Source organism: Macaca fascicularis, chromosome 17, assembly GCF_037993035.2.
Source record: "Macaca fascicularis isolate 582-1 chromosome 17, T2T-MFA8v1.1".
NCBI lineage: Eukaryota > Metazoa > Chordata > Mammalia > Primates > Cercopithecidae > Macaca > Macaca fascicularis.
In genome coordinates, this window is record NC_088391.1 from 25,331,170 (window position 1) to 25,353,013 (window position 21,844).

Genomic DNA, 21,844 nt, shown 5'->3' on the forward strand with positions numbered 1-21,844 from the left:
TAAATGTGTGTAGATGTTAGGAACATGAGAAAACATTTACACAGTTTTGTTTTTGTCACCCATTCACAGGCTCAGTTGGTAAACTCTGTCTTTCAGAAATAGGGAGAAAGCATACTGAGTAAGAAGCCCTCTTTGACAGCTTAAAATTTAATTACAGGAATTTTATTAGGAAACTGTCACAGTGACTAGATTTCATAAGAGGATCGGTCAATGCCTCTAACTTGTTCTGAGCATCAGCCCTGCTTTCTGGATCATGAAATTGGCATGAACATACTGGGCAAAACAATGCCGAGTTCGCCAAGATAGCACTGCTGGCGTTTACTACAAGCCCATCTGCACACTGGGTGTGACAAAGAACAGAGGTCAGTGACAATAGGTATAGTAAATGTAAGGAAGGTGGGCCCAGGGCTCATCCCAAGGACTGAGAGCACATGGAAATGTCTCGTGCTTTAAGCCTCAGTCTGAAATAGGTTGGTCTAAGGCAGGCTGAGAGTTTACCCCGTCTTTATAATGGAGATCACAACTGTGCTCCCAGGGACAGACTAGGGCTGTGTGTGTGTGTGTGTGTGTGTGTGTGTGTGTGTGTGTGTGTGTGTGTGTGAATGTGAGTCTAGGTGAACAAAATCACTAAGGTGACTGAGACTTTGAAAGGTCATTTAATCCAATGCATTGCATCAGACCAGCCCTGATGTCATAATTTCCAGACAGACAGGAATCCATTCTGTTCTAAATACTCTGCAGGTAAGTCTATTTCACAACTTATCTCATAATTACCTCTTTCTGTTCAGCATTTCCTACGTTCAGGAAACATTTGTTTATGATGACTATAAATCAATTTTTTTTAAAGCTATGAAGCTCTTATTAAAAATCTAGAAATGTGCCTGGCTCTCTAGGAAACATCTACTTGAGTAAGGCCCTGTCCCTGCTCACTTCTCATTCATCACAACTGAGTTCTTCCAAAAACTTTTGTTGATTCTTCACTCGAATTCATTCTTTCCCTGAGCTCCTGTGATATTTAATTTAGAAATGTATTGCATTGATCACATTCTGCTTTTTATTATGGTTTATGTGTGCCTGCATGCTGGTTAACATGCTTCTTTAGACATAAAACAGAGAAGTTGGGATTGGCTAGAGCATCTGTCCCAGCTTACGGTTTTTAATAAAATAATTTGAGGAAACTTAAGAGGATCCATGTCTGACTACCCAATGTGCAATATTTTTGCTAAAGCAGGAACTTGATAAGTACCTGTTGAATTAAAATTAACAGAATGTGCTCAAGAAGTGGGTATAATATTATTCATTGTGGCCTTATTTTGGGGACAAAAGATAAAACGACTTAAATATCTATTTAGAGGCCACTGGTTCGATGGAGTTTGCTATGCCTATATAGTAGAAGACCGTGTACCTGTTGGAAAGATTGAAGCGGGTCTGTATGTACCAATGTGAAACAACCTTCAAGACACGGTATTAAGTTAAAAAAATGGAATACAGAGTGATGGTTATGGTACGCTAATATTTGTTATAAAACAGATGTATGGGTGTGATATGTGCACAGAATATTTCTAGGATACAAAAGAACTTGGTAACAGTGGTTGCTGATTAGGATGGAAATTTCAGTGCCGTCTAGTACAAATAGAAAGAAACAATATCTATAGCCTCTTGATGTGTTGGGAAGACAGTGACCTCCTAAGTATAGAAGGTGCAGATGCAGGAGTGTTTAGGCCAGGAAAGAGCTACCTCCAAGAAGAAGTTGCTGGTAAAACCTGGACACAGAGCTTAGGCACAAAAGCCCAGCTTCCTAGCTGCTGTGTGGGTGGGTGGGTGGGACCTCTGCAGGTCCAAGTGTGACCATGCCAAATCGATAGCCAACTTCTCTGTCACAGCAGCCCAACTGAGGAAGTTGGCTGCAGCAGAACTCCTCTGCATCCCCCCCACCGCCACCCCACTTCTTCCCAAGTAAGGCCCCACCAAGCTGGAGAGGAGACCTCGGGCACTGCTAATTCCAAAGATTCCACCTCAACTCAGGCTAGACATTGTTTTGCACCAATCTCTAAGTCTGACTTTTTTTTATGATTGGGTTGGGGCCCAGAAAAAAACGAAACCCCACGGTGTGGCACTTTGGTATGCAGAGGACTTCGAACTAAGGAGACTGGAAAGCCTCCAAGGTAACCTCAGCAACAAGGTCTCCCTCTCTGACCTTCTCCTGCCCTCCTGTCTCCTGCCCTTCTTTCTCCCCTGAAGCAACCCATGGAAAGCGGAATTCCTCTTTCTCAAGGAGGGTCATAGAAACTAGAACCCCTTTTCCCCAAAGCAAGTCATAAAACCCTAGAAAAATTGCTCTAACCTTTCCCTCCCTTTCTGTGTAGACAGTGGCAGTGGCGGTAAAGAAATTCTCTGGCCCACCTTGCCTGATAGCAGATAATAAGACCCTCGTTCCAGGGGGGTCCTGCCCTGATCCCTGGAGGAAAAAATGCTACAGACTGCGGCCAAGAAGAATTAGAACAGACAAGCCTTGCTGGGCTTCCCCTTCCATTTATTAGCCTTGGATCACAGCCTTTTGCCCAATCACGTTTCTGCATGGCCGTTCATTCTGCATTAAGTCTAAGCACAAAAATGAACAGTTTTCTTTGGATCTTTGGGTTTCATTTCTAAAAGCTCCTATGTCACGTGAAACTTTGATGAAAGAAATTTGTTATCCTTTTCTCTTGTTAACTGATCTTTCGTCGTAGTATTGGCCGTGATTATTATGATAGGTGAGGAAAGGTATCACACCTCTACACTCCTACAAGTTCAGTGTATTTCTGAGTTTGGCTCTCAGCTTTAATTTTATTCCCTGCTTTACCTAATGGAAGTTTATTCTTCAGTTTTTAGCTAAACTATTTCTCCTCAGACTGTTTCCTGTCATAAATTCATGTCTCACCCTGCCCTTCTTTTTATCACTTGTCACATCTGTTATTTTAATTGTTTAACTTCTGTCTTTCCAAAGACAGGCAACAGTTGAACACGGTGCCTGTTTAATTCATAGGCACATTGCTAAAACCTTGCACCATTCCTAGCACATATTAGGCACTTGAACATGTTGGTGGAATGAATGAATGAATGATTTATAGCACACCGTTAGCAAACTTTCAAAAGGAAACATCCAGAGACACCTAATATAGGGAACATTTTATTTGGGAAGATTTTGAGCATCATTCTCTTTTCATTTTTTATTAAGGCAGTAACATTCTTTTTTCCCGGAGGTGGATGGGGGAAATCATTTGAGGCTACAGTAAGTCCAATCTGAAGTCAAAACCAACCACTTTGCATTCAGAAGCAGCAAAAATACTGGTGATGGGCTGGGAGGAGCCATATGTTGGCTTTCTGAGTCCACTGCCAAGGAACAGATCCAGAGCAATGCATTTCAATCGCTTTGAAAAATGGCTAAGTTCCATTACATACCACTACTAAAGAAGATACCTCATTGATGAAGCCTTTCACCATGATAGAGGGAGTCTAGTGCTGGTTCACAATGGCCTGTTGCGTTTTAGCCTTCAGTTGGTTTAGGGGGAAATTGCTTAACCTATGAGAGTTGCTCAAATTCATATTGTTCTTGTTTTGCTTTGGAATTCTTTGTCCAGTAAATTAGCTCTTCATAACACAATCCCGCCATTTCTTATCCAGCATAGATTCATTCTACCCTTGACAGCTGGCCAGGTGTGTGTGTATGTGCATAGGGGTGCTATTCATTGGCACATATTGTCCCCTCTGGAGTTTAGGGGTGGCAGAAAGCTTTTATAGTACCAAAAAAGTAAACATTGATAATATGGCCTGACAACAACCAGATATGCTAAGCTCTAGAAGCTAAAGCAAGGCAGGATTGCTTCCAAATGTGGACAGATATTAGCCATACCACAGTAACTAGAATCTAATGTGAGGGCTGAATGCCTGGAGAGGCAGCACCCTAAAGGATGCTTAGTTACAGCTCCATGCTGCCCCCAAGTGGCTTGATGCTCCATTACACCCTCCTTGGATCCAACCTTCCATTAAGAGTTAAGGCTCTAGAGGGCAAAGTATTTTCAAGATGTTAGATCTAGTCCAAGCCCAAATTCTAGAGTTAAAAACAGAGGGGTTCTTAGTGGCTGAAAAAAAAACAAAACCTGATGACATCTGGGACTCCAGTTTTGAGGAAAGGTTCTGATGATAAGGCTTACTTCTGCAGGCTACCAGAGACTCCTGAGACTTCAACAGCTCGACTGATTTATCAGACGCTCCAAGTGGCCCAGAGACAAGGATGGCCAGAAGAGATGGGGCCTCCAGAAGGCATGGTTCCAAGTGCGTGAGGAGCAAAGTCATGGGAGGCAGGGTACGAAGAAGGGACAGAAAGAGGGGTTTGCAACAGATCAAAGGCTGACCTCCAGGAACAGGGTTTAGAGCAGGTGTGATGATTCCCCTCCTGGCCCTCATCTTGAACAAAGAAAAGGGAAGCCACATGAAGCGGGTTTGAAAGATTACATCAAAATTAATATCACTGCAGCTTCTATCCTCGACTAATGGCAAAAGCGAGAAGGGTACTTGGAAAATAACTTCTTTCTTTTCCTCTAGATTTTCGAAGAAGCAAAAAAGTCAAGAATAGAAACCTATATATAGGAGGTTGCGCCTCCTGCAAAGAATGAAGCACTTTTTGTTAAATACAGGAGAGGCTACTTGGCTGCCCTAATATGTGCTTTTTGGAATCTTGTAGAATGTCACCAAGGTGAACTTTGGAATGGCTTGAATCATCCCGGAGCATCTGTGCTGGGCAGTCAGGAGTGAGTGCACCGCCTCCCACCCGGCCCCACCGGGCCTCACACCCTCTTCATTCCTTTCCCCATAAGGCAGGCAAACACGGTCATGACCATTTTGGGGTTCACTTCAACCAGGTCTTCTGGTAGGGCATACACTCTTGCTCCAATTTTTCGGGCCATAGAGATGGCATACCTAAAAGGGAGAAAAGAGGAAAAATAAGGAGAGCCTAAGAAGCACAGCATGAATGGGACCCTGGAGGGTCACAGTCACAGTCGCTCCATACTCAGGACAGAACTCACTCCTGCGGTGGCTGGAGTCAGTCACCAGCATCCTCACACTTTTGTGGACAAATTTTGGCTCAACCAAAGCTTCTGACAAAGCATCAGACTTGCTGGCTAGTCTCGTGATCACTATCAAGTGTATTATTTGTCCTTGGAGACCTCTTCAGCTCCTGCCTTTTTTTTTTTTAAGTTTTTTTTTTTTTTTTTTAGAGATAGGGATCTCACTGTGTTGCCCAGGCTGGGCTTGAACTCCTGGCCTCAACAGAACCTCTTGCCTCAGCCTCCCAAAGCACTGGGATTACAGGCGTGAGCCACTACACCTGGCACATGCTGCCACTTTTGATACTCACACCAGGAGTATTCTCTTGGGCTGCATAGCAGCATGGCAGAAAGAGTCACAGAACTAATTAAAATGCGTGCTAGGAAAAGTTTGCAGACTACATTTCAACTACAGTAACATTTTTACAAGGAACAAAAGAGGAAAAATGTGTGTATAATATCGTGACCTTGGCCGGGTGCGGTGGCTCACGCCTGTAATCCCAACACTTTGGGTAGCTGAGGTGGGTGGATCATGAGGTCAGGAGATCGAGACCATCCTGGTTAACATGGTGAAACCTCATCTCTACTAAAAATACAAAAAATTAGCCAGGTGTGTTGGCATGTGCCTTTAGTCCCAGCTACTCTGGAGGCTGAGGCAGGAGAATCGCTTGAACCTGGGAGGTGGAGGCTGCAGGGAGCCGAGATCGTGCCACTGCACTCCAGCCTGACGACAGAGCGAGACTCCGTCTCAAAACAACAACAACAACAACAACAAACAAACAAAGAAAAAAACTCCTGGCCTTCCACATCAATTTTTTTATTCTTTGTTCCATTCCAATTCTTGCCAACATATATTTGTACTTATTTATGGCACTGCAATATAGAGTAGCCAGAGACTTATATTCCATATTTTCACATAGAATGATGATAGCTGCATCAGAACGTTTTTGCTCTGTTTGTAGATATATGAAGATAAATTTTATTAATTATAATCTATTTTCAAATGAGCTCACACTACTACCTGGCAGTTCTTTTATTCACCTCATTTATTATCTAGTGACCTCTTACTGTGGTGACACCAGACACTTCACTGTACCCAAACCCACGTTTACTACCTCCTGCTCTCCTCAAATTACTTTACTTTTACTTTATTGATCAAATTAAATTAAGAGCATCAGGCAGAAGTAGACCCATTTTTTCTCCTTGTCTATCTCTCAATAACTTCTTCTATATTAATTATTAATGAAGTAAAATTAATTCTTCCCCATTGTAAAACACAGAAGGAAAATTGTCTGAAAACTAGAAAGGAGCTTCAAACAAAATCACACACAATCTTGCCACCATAACATAACCGTTCTTCACATTTTGTGTAATTTCTTTCACCCCTTTTCCTAAATAATTTTGTATCTTGCCCTCACAGGAGAGTGCTTACGAGTCCGGGCTCTGAAGTTGGACTTTGAATCTCAGCTGCACAACTGAAAAATTGTATGGCCTTGGCAAGTTTCTTAAACCTAATCACATTCCCCTTGAACATCTGGGCTGAAGGCTTTTTACAATTTCTGGGTCTTCATATGTGTTTTTCCTTCTGCCCGGAACATTCTTCCTCGCTCCTTCACCTGTCTACTTCCTTCCTACTTGTCTTTTTCAATTGAGCTCAGCTGAGCTGCTATTTGCTCTAAAGAGCTATAGTCCCCTTCCTGTCCCTTCAGGGATGCCTCATACTGTCCCTTCCACACCTCTCATCACAATCTATTGTGATTTCAGTTTATTTATTTCTCTCCTTTAGATTGTGTTAAACGTCGGCATCCCGGGAGCACAGGTTCCCACTTTCCCAAACTGGAAACAGAAGGAAGGGCTCTGTTGAGACTATAAAGCAGGGATGCTGGGCACTAGATCCTTGTCACTTCTAGACCTGTGCTATGAGCTGAATTGTGTCTCTTCGAAATTCATAGGCTGGAGTCTTAATTCCTAGCACCTCAGAGTGTGACCCTGTTTGGACAGAGGGTTGCTGCAGTTGTAAATAGTTAAGATGAGGTCATGCTGGAGTTGGGTGGGACCTTAATCCAATAGGACTGGTGTCTTTCTAAGAAAAGAAGCATCACAGAGAAACGCAAAGGGGGAAGACAGCCGTGTGAAGTCACAGACACGCAGGAAGAATGCCATGTGAAGACGGAGGCAGAGACTGGCATGGGGCAGATTCTCCCTCAGAAGAAACCAATCCTGCCAACATCTGGATTGCAAACCTTTAGCTCCTATAACTGTGACAGAAGAAACTTCTGCCACCCGGTTTGTCTAGTACTTTGTTGTGGCAGTGCAAGGAAACTAACAGAACCTGATCTGAGAAAAGCATCTGTCTGGAGCAGAAGTTCATCAGCTTTTTTTGCAGAAGACTAGATAGTAAACATCTTAGGCTTCGTTGTAACTACGCAACTCTGCTGTTGTAGCAGGGAAGCAGCTCTAGACAAGATGTAAAGGAATAGGCTGTGTTTCAATAAAACTTTATTTAGAAAAGCAGACAACAGGGCAGATCTGGCTCAGAAACTGTAATATGCTGACACTCACTCTAGAGGAATCATTTGGCAGATGACCTGAATGGTAAAGGACAAGACAGTGGCTCTCACACTGGCAAAGGCTCTGCTGTGGAACCCTAGCCCTGGGCATTCTTATCCATGAATATTCATGAATGGGGCATTTGGTTAGGAAATTGGTTTTATGGAACTATAGGCTTGCTTATCAATGACAAGCATACTCTTATTATTATTATTTTTTTTTGTCTTGCTTCCATTCTGGCACTAGGAGCTTAAAACTACTATTGTACCATATCCAAAATAGTGATGATGAGACTACAGTAAGTCCTGAGAAGGAAAGGCATGGATAGTGAAAACGAAATGTTTGCATAAAGGCATGAGCATTAGACTTCACAACCATCCAGCTGCCAGTTGGGTCCTTCCCTCCCGATCTTAGGTTTATTTCCATTTACGTACTTTGCATTGTTGAGTTTCTCATCATCATTCAGATTTTCTGTCTTCAGAAGGTCATAGTTAATGGAACCTGGTTGGATGGCATCGATGAGGTCCAGAACGGGCAGACTTGTACTAATCTTCGGGTCCTACACAGAGAGAAAGGGAGGGTTCATCAGCGTGTCCCAAAGTTACTCCCATTCAGCTCAAAGGAAGTGGGTGGCTTTTTCTTCTTAAATAAGCACTATACACAGCCTGGTCTGGGAAATGCAGCAGTATTCCACACAGCGTTTCATATAAACTGTAGTTTCTGTAGGGGCATCAGTAACTTCCCAGAAAACCCACTGTCTACCAACAGCCGGTAGTCGTTCTCAAATAATAAATGGAAGGAAGTTAGCACAACTAGAGAAAGACATAAAGTTAAAAAGAGTGGATTGTGTCAACCATGTGAAAAAATGCTCGGCATCACTAATCATTACAGAAATGAGGACCAAAACCACAATGAGATACCACTGCACACCATTCAGAAGGGCTATTACTAAAAAGTCAAAAAATAACAGATATCGTGAGGTTGTGAATGATTATACACTGTTGGTGGGAATGTAAATTAGTTCAGCCCCTGTGGAAAGCAGTTTGGAGATTTCTCAAAGAACCAAAAATAAAATTACCATTTGAACCAGCAATCCCAATATTGGGTACATACTCAAAGGAAAATAAATTATTCTTCCAAAAAGACACCTGCATGCTCATGTTCATCACAGCACTATTCATAATAGCAAAGATATGGAATCAACCTAGGTGCCCATCAACGATGGACTAGATAGAGAAAATGTGGTGCATATACATCACAGAATACTATGGAGCCATAACAAAGGATAAAATATGAAGCCATAAAAAAGAATAAAATCATGTCATTTGCAGCAACATGGATGCAACTGGAGGCCATTATCCTAAGTGAATTAATACAGTAACAGAAAACCAAATACTGCATCTATTCACTTATAAGAGGAAGCTAAACACTGGGTATATATGGACATAAAGGTAGGAAAAATAGACACTGATGAATAAAAGCAGTGGGAGGGTGGAAGTGGGTTAAAGGTGAAAAACTACCTGTTCAGCAGTTCAGCACTACGCTCACTATTTGGGTGACTGGTTCAATAGAAGCCCAAACCTCAGCATCACACAATATACCCTTGCAACAAACCTGCAGATGTACTCTCTGAATCTATTTTTTTTTTAAAGAATGGGTTGTGTTCATTTTTTAAAGGGCTTCACATAAAAGGAATGTGGGGCTAGTATGACATTTCTTTCAGTACACTATGTGGCCTCTTTTACTTAACCAATTCTGCAATGACTTACTAAGAAGACAGGAGAAAATGAGCCCCAAGTGTTACAAGGAGCAAAAGAATTGCCAAACCTGTCTGAGAGTGAACCCCAGCATGGCTTACCAAATCTTGTCCCCATAACAACACCCCAGAAGCCACAGCCTAATGTAATGGGCTGGAGCAGCAGTTATTTTAGGAAGAGAAGCACCCCTGGGCTATGTAACTGGCCACTTCATATTAACAGCTAAGCTGCCTATAGATACACTACACTCTACAGCCTCACCCCAACAGGTAAAAGGCATTTTCCTCCCATTTGTGGATCATCACATACAATTACTAACCATACTCTCAGGAAGTTACTCAAGCGTTGATGTCCTCACCTATAAAATGAGGAAAACAGTAAAGCCAGCTTTACAATGTCAGTGAAGACACCCTGAGACATGAACAAGGAGCCCCTGGTAGCCAGAGCACATTCAATATTTAGAGCTCCTTTCGACTTTGCTTTTCTTTACTGCCTTTCCAAATCTCCTTCTGGAAGAATCTGCTTGCATCAGTGACCAGCATCCACTCCTGACTGCTCAGCTCTCCAGACTGAACAGTAGGCTGGAGATGGAGCAGAGGTGACGGTGATGAGCTCACAGCAGGTGGACACTCCTGCGACAGCCCTGCCCTGACAATATCTTCTGCTACTGCTTGTGGAAAGAGATTTGCATTTTTTCTTGATTTTGAAACGCAGGATGGATATCATGATGAACCGCCTCACCAACCCTGTTAATACAAGTCTGAAGGGGTTCTTCCCCCTAATCCTGACCTTCAAGCTGGAAAAATGTAGTTAAGACGGCCCAGGCATTATGGTGATGTGGATCGAGTGCACAGGTCCCTTGAGGAGGAATCCAGTTAATGTATGAAACATGAGTCAAGACGTTTAATGAAATGCTGCTATTAATAAAAATGGGATTTAGATAGAAGTACACAACTGCTTTTTTACAAAAAAAAAAATCACAAGGGAGATCTTTGAGCGTTTTATATGTCACCATTATAATGTTAATCTGAATCATGGAGGTGCCCACATTTTACGAATACTATCATAGTTTATATTACTTTGAAAGAACAATACCTAAAATCTTGCTTCTAAAATCATGGATTTTAAGTGGGAACTAAGCACTGAGTACACATGGACATAAAGATGGGAATAAGCCAGGCATGGTGGCTCACGCCTATAGTCCCAAAGCACTTTGGGAGGCTGAAGCAGGAGGATCTCTGGAGGCCAGGAATTTGAGACCAGCCTGGGCAACACAGTGAGACCTCATTTCCGAAAAAAAAAAATTGCTGGGTATGGTAGTGTGCACCTGTAGTCCCAGCTACTCGGGAGGCTGAGGCAGGAGGGTCACTTGAGCCCAGGAGGTTGAGGCCACAGTGAGCCACGATCATGCCACTGTACCCCAGCCTGGGTGACAGAGTGAGACCCTGTCACAAAAAACAGATATAAAAAGTAAAATTAAAAAATAAATTAAAATTTAAAATATAAAAGTTAAAATTAAAAATAGACAGTAGAAACTACGCAAATGGGGAGGGAGCGGGGAGGACAAGGGCTAGAAAAACTGCCCGCTGGGTGCAATGCTCCATGCCCGGGTGGTGGATTTATTTCTACCCCAAACCTCAGCATCACTCAATATACCCATGTAACAAATCTGCACATGTACCCCCTAAATCTAAAATAAAAGTTGAAATTTTTTTTAATGATGGGCTTTTATGATTAACTATTAAGGGGGAAGTATTGAGAAATTCATCAACGAAATGGCTGATGAACATCAAAACAACAACGAGTCATTTAAGCAGAATGGAAATGGGAGGCAGAGGCGCTAATACCTAACACTGAAGGTCACTTGAACACATAGAGCTCAGATGGCCTCTAGCAGAAGACAAAGACATTTACCTTGAAACTAGAGATGGATGAACTTTTCTGTGCTTCCCTCAACGTTTCATTCACCCAGTTGACAATAATGTCATCATTGACCTTCTGACCACCACCAATTTCTTCGAGGATATTCAGTGTATACCTGAACAAAATAAAGAACGCTCTCTGGAGAACAGTGGCTAAAGAATTTAATACAAACAGAAAGTAGCTAAGGATGGAAGTTTTTTTTCAGGTATGTCACAGAGGACAGTCTAGACACCATTACATTTGAGAGAAAAAAAGAATAAATAACAACATTAGCTCCTTTTAGAATAACTTAAGATGTGACTTGATGGCTATTATAATGAAATGTAAAGCAAATACCTCCTTCTAAGCACGATCATTGCTCTGAGCAAAAAGAAAAAGGCAAAGGGAAAAAAATGCAAGGAAAGGCAAATGAAGGAAAAGATTCCAACCTGTGACAATTGAAAAAAATAATTAAAATCAAGAAATAATTCAACACTGGAAAAGTCTGAATAGCCTACATGATAAAGAAAAAGTGTAAAATATTTTTTTCCTTGTATAAGTAAAAATGTCAGAAATATGCTGACAAGGGTAATCTTGAGTCTGAAGGTAAGAATTACCTTAGATACCTACTGTTGTCAGAATTGGTTTGTTTGTTGTTTTGGAGGGGTTGGGGGACATTTATTAAGAAGATGTTTTAACCTCTTAAAATTCTATAGAGTAGGCCAGGCGCCAGTAATCTCAGCACTTTAGGAGGCCGAGGTGAGCAGTTCGCTTGCGCTCAGGAGTTCCAGACCTGCCTAGGAAACATAACGAAACCTGGTCTCTACCAAGAACACACACAAAAAATTAGCTGGACATGGCAGCGTTTGTCTGTAGTCCCAGCTGCTAGGGAGGCTGAGGCAGGAGTATTGCTTGAGTCCGGGAGGCAGAGGTTACAGTGAGTTGAGATAGTGCCACTGCACTCCAGCCTGGGTGACAGAGTAAGACTCTGTCTCAAAAAGAAAAGAAACAAAAAAACAAAAATCAAAAAACCCAAACATTCTCTGGAGCAGAGAAGAACCACCATTCCCTAAAGCTACTCCCTTCTGAAAGGGAAATACAGGGGAGAAAGCCCAGAGTCGAGGAACACATGGGCTTGTTGACTTCAAGGTTCAGGTTGGCAGGAGGGGATCAAATTACACACGAAAGACCTTCAGGGCAAGAACTGCAGTGTGTGCTTCCCAAAGTGAAACTCAAGAATCCTGTGACTGAATCTCATCTGACCAGTCTACCTAAATTCAGGTCATCCTCCACTTGGGTGCTCTAGGATTTTGCTTACATAATCCATTGGGTATCTTCCTCTAGTTACTGCTCCTATGGACAGTACAGTTCTCCCATGACTTTCCAGATGGTTTTCAAATTTAGTCCCTGAAATAAGAGCATTGCCTTGCTTCCTCTAGGTTAAAGCACCTTCCCATTATTGAAGAAAGGAAAGAAAATGGCTTCTGTAACTTTTCTTTATCAAAATTCACATTTAAGTGATGTCCTATCAATTACACCTCCCAAGTCTCCCTCAAATCAATTAGCTCCTCTTCCTTCTGTTTCTCCATCTCACAGAATTTCCTTTCTGAAGTACAGTTCTGGTCTTTTTTTTGGAGATGGGGTCTCAGTATGCGGCCCATGGCCCAGGCTGGAGTGCAGTGGATATTCACAGGTATGGTCATTGCTCACTGCGTCCCTGAACTCCTGGGCTCAAGCAATCCTCCCACCTCAGCGTCCTCAGTATGGGGGATGGACGACAGTGGGATGGACGACAGACACATGCCACTGTTCATGCTTGGTCACGTCATTTAAAGTGACTCGACATGGCCCAAAGAATACAGGTTAAGCTCCAGCATACAGCACACAAGACCCTTTACAATTTGGCTCTAGTGTTCTTTTCCAGCACATCTGTGATTTCCTTCTTCCCTCCCTACTTCCTTGCTCATCGTGTCCTACACACACACACACACACACACACACACACACACACACACACACACACACACAAAGACCTATACACATTTCAACCACACAGAGCCACCAGCAGCTTCCCGGCCACACCTCCATCCTCCTTCTGCCTCCTGCTTCTGGGACTCAGCTGTACTCACTGCCTGGGCCCTCTTCCCTTCTAGTGAATTCCTAATCTTTTGAACAATCCTCAGCTCAAGTATCACTTTTCCAGCTTACACAGTGTATTAATCAGTATTGGTACACTTGCTTGAAACCTGTTTCCCGGAACTTTTGATGGCATTGGCATCCACTGTGTGCCCTCGGACAGGGTCCATGTGCCCTGTTTATCAGAGCTTAGCAGACTGCCTAGCACTACTGGGCATCTAGTAAATGAAGGCACAGAGTGGCGGGTGAAATAAATGGAGTGACTTTCTCCCAGGGAAAGCAAGGGGATAATAAAGATGTTTAGTCTGGGCCCAGAGATGGGAACAAATTGCTGAGAAATCATGAGTAGAAATGGGATAAGTGCAGATAGATTTTCAAAATATTTCTAGTTTGGAAAAGATCCTACTTTCAATCTGTTCATAAAGGTTACATTTTATGGCATAACTGGCTTCTTATTTCTAGATAGCATGCATATTAAGTTATTAGCATTTACTGTAACATCTAAGAATTTCTGCCTAATGAATGTCTGAATAAAAAAACGGTAGGTTAGTGCTTGCTTCATTAGGTCCTCTCCATATATAACCTGATGGAACAAACTAAGTTTAATCTTCTGGTAGCTTCTCTTGTCCCAGGACCTAGTTCTCACTTCCCTTCATCAGGAGTTGCAGCCCTGCATTGTCCACATGCTCATATAAACAGCATTGGTGTTCTTGACCCACCTGCTAAGCCTGGGAACTAAATAGTGCAGAGGAGAAGCCCACCTTTACACTAAAGTCCATCTGCAAGAGTAAAAAGCTACTAAGGAACAGGGAACCTTATAGACGTATGGCAAATTGTGGAGGCAACTTACTGCATTCTGGGGTTTGAGAACAGCCTCTCACAGTGGCACAGAGTTCCAGTGAACACAAGGCGGTCTTTCTACCACCTCAAATGAGATGCAGAGGTTTGAAATGGAATCAGACACCCACTTGTAAGTACAATGATAAAAAAAAAAAAAAGGAAAAAAAAAACCACAAAGGGAAGAAAGAATAGAATTAGGCTGGGCCCGGAATGGTGGCTCATGCCTGTAATCTGAGCACTTTGGGAGGCTGAGGCAGGCAGATCACCTGAGGTCGGGAGTTTGAGACCAGCCTGACCAACATGGAGAAACCTTGTCTCTACTAAAAGTAGAAAATTAGCGGCCGGGCGCGGTGGCTCAAGCCTGTAATCCCAGCACTTTGGGAGGCCGAGGCGGGCGGATCACAAGGTCAGGAGATCGAGACCACAGTGAAACCCCGTCTCTACTAAAAATACAAAAAATTAGCCGGGCGCGGTGGCGGGCGCCTGTAGTCCCAGCTACTCAGGAGGCTGAGGCAGGAGAATGGCGGGAACCCGGGAGGCGGAGCTTGCAGTGAGCCGAGATCGCGCCACTGCACTCCAGCCTGGGCAACAGCGTGAGACTCCGTCTCAAAAAAAAAAAAAAAAAAAAAAAAAAAAAAGAAAATTAGCCAGGTGTGGTGGCACATGCCTGTAATCCCAGCTATTCTGGAGGCGGATGCAGGAAAATTGCTTGAACCCGGAGGGTGGAGGTTGCAGTGAGCTGAGATCACACCATTGTACTCCAACCTGGGCAACAAGAGCAAAACTGTCTCAAAAAAAAAAAAAAAAAATTAGGCTGGAGCCTCCATTCTAGATAGTGAAAGGAGCTGGGCACATTCCTCAGCCCCGGGCTCAAAACTCCCTGAGCCTAGCACAAACACATCCCATCCTCCCATCCCACCACCATATATCTCTCAAACTCCCTGAGCTCAGTACAAACACCACCTGGAAAGTCTCCGATAAGGAGACAGCCGTTCAAGGTTACTGAAAGCGCAGGAGCCAAAAGAATTTCTTTGTTCCCCTACAACTTTCGGGCTATAAAAAGCAAACGCTCGCATTGTTCGGGGCCCTCTTGTATACTGTGTAAAGGAGGGACCAAGTTCGAACTTGTAGTAAAGATCCTTGCCGCTTGGCTTTGACTCTGGACTCTGGTGGTCTTCTTTGGGGAACAAACAGTCTGGGCATAACAATAGTACACTAAGCAATTGCTCATCTAAATAAAAATTCAAAATGTAAAACAAAAACTAATTTGGTCTGTGTCTTTCTAGATTTTTCCTTTTGAGATAATTACTGCATATCATCAAACCTGCTTCGGGATGACTGTGCTGTTAAATGGAGCCCTCCAGACATGATCTCAGTATTACCAGTGTTTGCAAAATGTGCTGTGCTGAAAAGCTCTTTGTCAAAATGAAACAGCATTATGAGCTCCAGCTTTAGCCAGTTCTTCCTTCAACAAGAGGATTGATGAGGTTTGGATGTGAGACACCAGAGGGATGTGATTATTACCTGCTTACTTTCCTGCCTTCCAACACTTGTTTTATTTATTTACTGTTTGGCACAGAGGAACAAACCGTGGTGTTTTGTTTTTGAAGGACCCATCCTGACTTCACCATCCACAGCCTGTTTGACTTGGGGAGAGTTTCCCATTTGTCTGCTTCAGATTCTTTGTTCATTTGTTTGAGTAGAGCTATCATTGCCATGTGCTGGCAGCCTGCTTGCTTCAAGGGTTTTATCTGCAAGTTTATGCATACGCTGTTTGCCAACTGTCCACCCTGAGAATGATTTCCAAGCTACTGAAGGGGAAAGGGAAGTTTAAGTACATATCTCTCATTTGCTCTCATGGGAAAAAATGACAAGCTATTTATTGTCCAGATAAATGACCAAATTAGCACATCAGCACAATTCAATGAAATACATTCCAGCTAGAACTGGCTGTAAATTTAATAGATCTTTTAATATATGGCATGCAAGGAAAAAAAATCCCTTCTGGTGCCATTTATATAATTATCAGTCATTTCTTCTCCTTCCACAGTAATATATTTCTCTGTCTACTTTCTTAAATGCACAATTCTTGTGTAGTAAACACTCATAAGAAATATGACTTTTTAACCAGGTGGAGATAGCAATAGCAGAGTAGACCTTATTGTGTATGTGCCAGCCATTAAATAGGGTTTTGAGCCACATTTTTATAAAACATCCAAAGATCATATTGCAAGATGTTTTTCAGATATTATCAAATTTAACACAGCATAGAGCTGGCCTGAGTTTTTTTATTTTTTATTTTTGACATGGAGTCTTGCTCCATTACCTAGGTTGGAGTGCAGTGGCACGATCTTGGCTCACTGCAACCTCCACCTCCCAGGTTCAAGCAATTCTCCTGCCTCAGCCTCCTGAGTAGCTGGAACTACAGGCACACACCACCATGACTGGCTAACTTTTGCATTTTTAGTAGAGATGGGGTTTCACCATGTTGGCCAGGCTGGTCTCAAACTCCTGACCTGAGGTGATCCACCTGCCTCAGCCTCCCAAAGTACTGGGATTACAGCATGAGCCACCGCACCCAGCTGCCCTGAGCTTTTTAATCATCAAAAAAGAATATATTAAAGATTATTTAATATTGAAACCCATGAGTCAGTTTAACTGTTGCTACTAAAAGGACTTTTGCTTTGGTTTTAAAGCAATCAGTATGAATTGCTAATCTGTTAAAAATTTAAAACTTGTGGAAGATAATAAAGATAGCTTGGAAAGAGCATCTGGAAATACACTGGTGAGAACAGCCCTAAGCAGTTTTCAATGATGTTCTGGATACATGCCGTAAACTAAAAGATAGAGTTGGAGATTCTTCAGCTCTGGAGTTTTATGCAATAGGGGAGCCTTATGACATCCACCTCCATCATTAAAAAGACCCCAGTTTAGAAATGGGTAATGGAGCTCTATACTCAGTAAAGTAAATGTGAATCAGGGAGTGAAATCTTTTATGATCACTTCCGATTATCCTACCTTATCTCGAAATACTGCCACAATTACATCCAGAGCCGGCCATTATTAGGATCTGCAGACAGTGGCTTGTAACTAAAGCCGCAGTGCCTAGGCACACCACAAACCTTGCCTTTGCCATTATCTTGCCAGATGGAATGTAATGTGACATGCAGTTTCTGGGGCTTCCTTCCAGGTAGGAAAATGAATTATGTCACACTAACATAGGCTCTAATGAGGGGATGTAAAATTCCTGCTTTGTCAGAGCTATTAGTACAAGGGGAAAGACTGAAGCATTTACAAGTAAATCATTTTATTACTTACAGAATTCCTATCTAAAAGTCTTCCCAAGCTTATGATTTTGTACCAAAATTGTTTCTTTTTCTTATAATTTATTTTCTGTTTGCGTATCTTCTTATATTCTATTTTTGTTTAACTAATATCACCCTATAATTCTCACATTAGTCAAGCTTATATTCAGTTCCAAAGTGTTTCTAAAGTTCTCTATGAAAGGAACTTCCGTTTCTGGCCATGATGGAATAACAGGAACCACATTTAAACACCTCTAATACAGGGAAAAACATACGAAACAATGTTGTTCAGACATCAGACAATAGGAAGTGCGGGACAGTGGCCCCTGAAAAGAAGAAAACAAAGTGAGCCTTAAGATTTTCCCAGCACGGAAGAAGTTTCCAAGCTGCAGCAGAGGAGGAGAAAACCCAAACAGAGCATGGCCATCCTCTTGAGTGGAGGAAACAGGAATGAGAAATGAAGGAAGCCCAGGTGCCTAGGATTTAGGGGGAAGACTACCAGAGCGGTGAGACCTGTATAGAGAGAAGAGAGTCATTCAGAAAGAAAGCTTCAGCGGCCTTCAGAGGGTTTCCCTCAGTCTTCAGCTGAGGACCACTCAGTGCACATGTGTGAAGAAACTACTAGAGGCTGTGGGGAAAAACCCACCAGAAATGAGCTGGTAGAGCAATCCTTGGGGCTCACACAAGGCTGGTGATAATTTGTTCCTACCAGCTGGAGTGGAAAAATTTCATAATACATGAGCATCAAGTAAAGTACTCAGAAGACTATTTTCTCATTACTAACAAGCAAAATGAGCTCTAGATTAATTAAGTTTAAAAGTAAGCCTCAAATGGACCAAACTGTATTTAAGTAACTTACGTCTATCCCAGGATAAAATTTAAGAATGTTTAAAGGAATACAGAAATATCCAGTACACAGCAAGGTCAAATTCGTGATAGCCGACATATAATTAAAAAATTAGCAGCATCCAAAGAAGCCAAAAAATATGACTCATAATGAAGATGAAAATAAATTAGTAGAAACAGATCCCAAAATAAGTTACTGTAATTATTTTCCATATGTTCAAGAAGGTAAAGGAAAGGACAGATATGGGAGATATAAAAATGACTCAAAATTTCCATACTGGAGATGATCCAGGTTAAAAAACATGTACACTGGATGGAGTTAATGGAACATTAGACACACACACACACACACACACACACACACACACACAAAAGAGATTAGTGAACTTGAAAACATAGCAATACAAGTTATCCAAAATGAAACATAGAGAAAATAAATAAATAAAGCATCAGTGAGCTTAGGGACAACTTTGAATGATCAAATATACACGCACTTGGAATCCCTCAGAACCAGGGTTGGTGGGTACAGAAGATATATTTGAAGAGATGAGAGTTAAGTTTTCCAAATTTGATGGAAAGTATAAATCCATAGATCCTATAAGTTAACAAACCTCAAGCATAAGAAACAACAATGGGACTGGGCACAGTGGGGTGGCACGCCTATAATCCCAGCCCTTTGGAAGGCCAAGGTGGGCAGATCATTAGGTCAGGAGTTTGAGACCAGCCTGTCCAACATGGTGAAACCCCGTCTCTACTAAAAATACAAAAATTAGCTGGGCATGGTAGTGTGGACCTGTAGTCCCAGCTACTCAGGAGGCTGAGGCAGGAGAATCACTTGAACCCAGGAGGTGGAGATTGCAGTGAGCAGAGATTACATTACTGCACTCCAGCCTGGGTGACAGAGCAAGACTCTGTCTCAAAAAAAAAAAAAAAAAAAAAAAAAAATATATATATATATATATATACACACATCATAATAAAATTACCTAAAACCTGTAATAGAGAGAAATCTTAAGCCAGAAGACAAATACTACATACAAGGGAACAAAGCTAAGAATGACAATAGATTTCCTCTTGGAAACAATGTGGGCCAGAAGACAGTGAAACTATCTTTAAAGTACTGAAAGAAAAACCTATCAACTTAGAATTCTGCACTCAGAGAAAAAAATCTTTTGAAAATGAAATAGACATTTTCAGACATACAGAAGCTGAAATCATTCATCACCAGCAGACTTGCGCTATTAGAAATATTTTAGGTAGACAGAAAATGATATCAAATGGAAATCTTAATCTATAAAATAGTAGGAAGAGCACTAGAAATAGTAAATATGTAGATAAATATAGCATAATTTCACCTTTATTTTAAAAGTCCCTTTAAAAGTAATTGTTATTTACACAGATCAGTTGAAGTAAAAGGATGGTAAAAAGATATGCCATGCTAACCACTAATCAATAGGAAGCCTGTAGAAGCAATAGTAGCTATTATCTATTAATGTCAGAAACAATAGATTTCAGAGAAAAGAATATTAGTAGGCATAAAGAAGACTACTTCATAAGGACAAAGGGATGATTAAATCAGAATGAAACAGCAATCTAAACTGTTTATGAACCTAATCACAGAGTTTCACGATACTTGAAACAAAAACTGACAGAACTGAAACAAAAAGCAGAAAGGTAAAAAGTGCTTCTCTGGTTATTAAGATTAGCTTCAAACATACTTTTACTGAATTAACTCATACTGCTAAAAATGTGCTAATATTTTTCCAGGTAAATAATGCATTCAAGAAAAAGCCACTTCCATAAGCTATGCTACCTTCTCATTAGCTGCCAAATCAAGGCCAATGTGAGAGTGCGGTTTCCTTCATTGAGATCTTGTCCACCGATGCCAACCAGGGAGAACTTCGCTTGATTCTTCCCCAATTCTACCGCATAGTTACAATTCTCAAGCTGAATGAGCAGAAAGGAAAACGACTGAACGTCAGCATCTTGATTATGATAAATACCAGATAAATAATAAAAATAAAGATAAAAAATGAAATAAATATGGTCAGACTGAATGACTTCTCAAGTCTCAACTGGTTCTGCCATTCTAGGATTCAAAAGTAAAGAATTTTTCATCTTTCCTTAGAAACCCCTCACTTTCATAAAAAAAATTCATAATGTGGAAAACCGAAATGAATTCATTATTATGAATATGTTCACCGCTATATCACACTGCATAAATGGAGAGCCATCCTTAGTTACCTACATGTAATATTTCTAAAATAGGTGAATACACAGAGATTGACATGGAAAATTTGGAGTCTCCATCCTCTGCACACATAGCAAACGGACATGTGAACAGATATTCCTGCAGCTACGCATGGATCATTAACAGCCACAGCAATAAGAAATGCTGAGAAATGGCTGTGTCAACCCTGTTGTTTCAAAACAATGTTCCCACTGTGTTGACAGTCAACAAACTATTTGAACAAGTCAAGCTGTCAGTACAAAGCTCCAATTCTTTAGAAATTAGAATAAAGATCCTGCTGAGGGAAAAATCCCTGTGGCTCTCTGCTTGCTCTAATTATCTTAATTAGAATTTTTGCATGATAATGTTTGAAGACATCCAACATGGAATTATAAATACGTAATCGACTGAAATAATGCACACACTTTAATAAACCTATTCAGGTTTCTGATTGCTGTACTAGAATTTAATTTCTGGATAAACATTGTTTGGCTGCCTTATAAAGTATTTAGAGTGCTCTTGCAGGCTATGACTTTGCCTGGCTGCTGGAACATCAGAACCATCATTGTTTACCTTCTTCATATTGCCTCCCAGTTTGGGGTATGGCGGTTTGTTTACTCTGTTCCAGTCAACAGGAACTTTAATCTTTTCATAGAGCTGGAAGATGACCAGGGCATCTGATAAGTCACTGAACAAAACAAACACAAAAGGATTCTCAGATATCCCGCATTTATTCAGGGCCTACAATGGGCCAGACGCTTTCTTACATATTAGTTCAGAGAATATTCACAACAACCCCGCACACTGGTAGTCGTAGCTCCATCTATAGAAGTGAAGAAACCACGACTCAGAGAGACTGGGGGACTCACTCTTCCCAGGTGTGACCAGCTGTGCCCTTCCATCCAACATATGCTGCCTCAGGAAAAGAAAGAGCACTCTGGTGATGAAATCATCTGTACACCAAACCCCTGCAACACGCAATTCACCTGTATAACAAACCTGCACATCATGTACCCCTGTACCTAAAGGTTTAAAAATTGTAAAACTAAGTAAATGTAAAAGAAATGTTAAAAAAGCAAAACGAAGACGGCTTTAACAAGTGGCGTAGGAGACGCTTCACCACAAACTTAACATCTGTTGTTTTGCCTGCTTGTGAGCAGATTAGACGTATGATCACTTATGACATAGAGT

At 41.5% G+C, this 21,844-nt stretch overlaps 1 protein-coding gene across 4 annotated transcripts in view; it reads right to left on the minus strand.

Moving 5' to 3' along the window:
* Positions 1-3,156: 3,156 nt before the first annotated feature.
* The window catches only part of LCP1 (lymphocyte cytosolic protein 1), a 56,658-nt gene continuing 37,970 nt past the window's right edge, over positions 3,157-21,844 (minus strand). For 3 of the 4 annotated variants that reach the window (XM_005585798.4, XM_045376938.2, XM_015439265.3), the window contains exons 12-16: positions 21,227-21,341; positions 20,237-20,370; positions 11,309-11,432; positions 8,072-8,196; positions 3,157-4,959 (exon numbers count right to left, since the gene is read on the minus strand). In XM_005585798.4, the coding sequence (XP_005585855.1) occupies positions 4,827-4,959; positions 8,072-8,196; positions 11,309-11,432; positions 20,237-20,370; positions 21,227-21,341 (631 nt within the window). In that variant the 3' untranslated portion in view covers positions 3,157-4,826. The remainder of the gene's footprint in view (positions 4,960-8,071; positions 8,197-11,308; positions 11,433-20,236; positions 20,371-21,226; positions 21,342-21,844) is intronic. The other variant, XM_065533222.2, reaches the window with a different exon arrangement.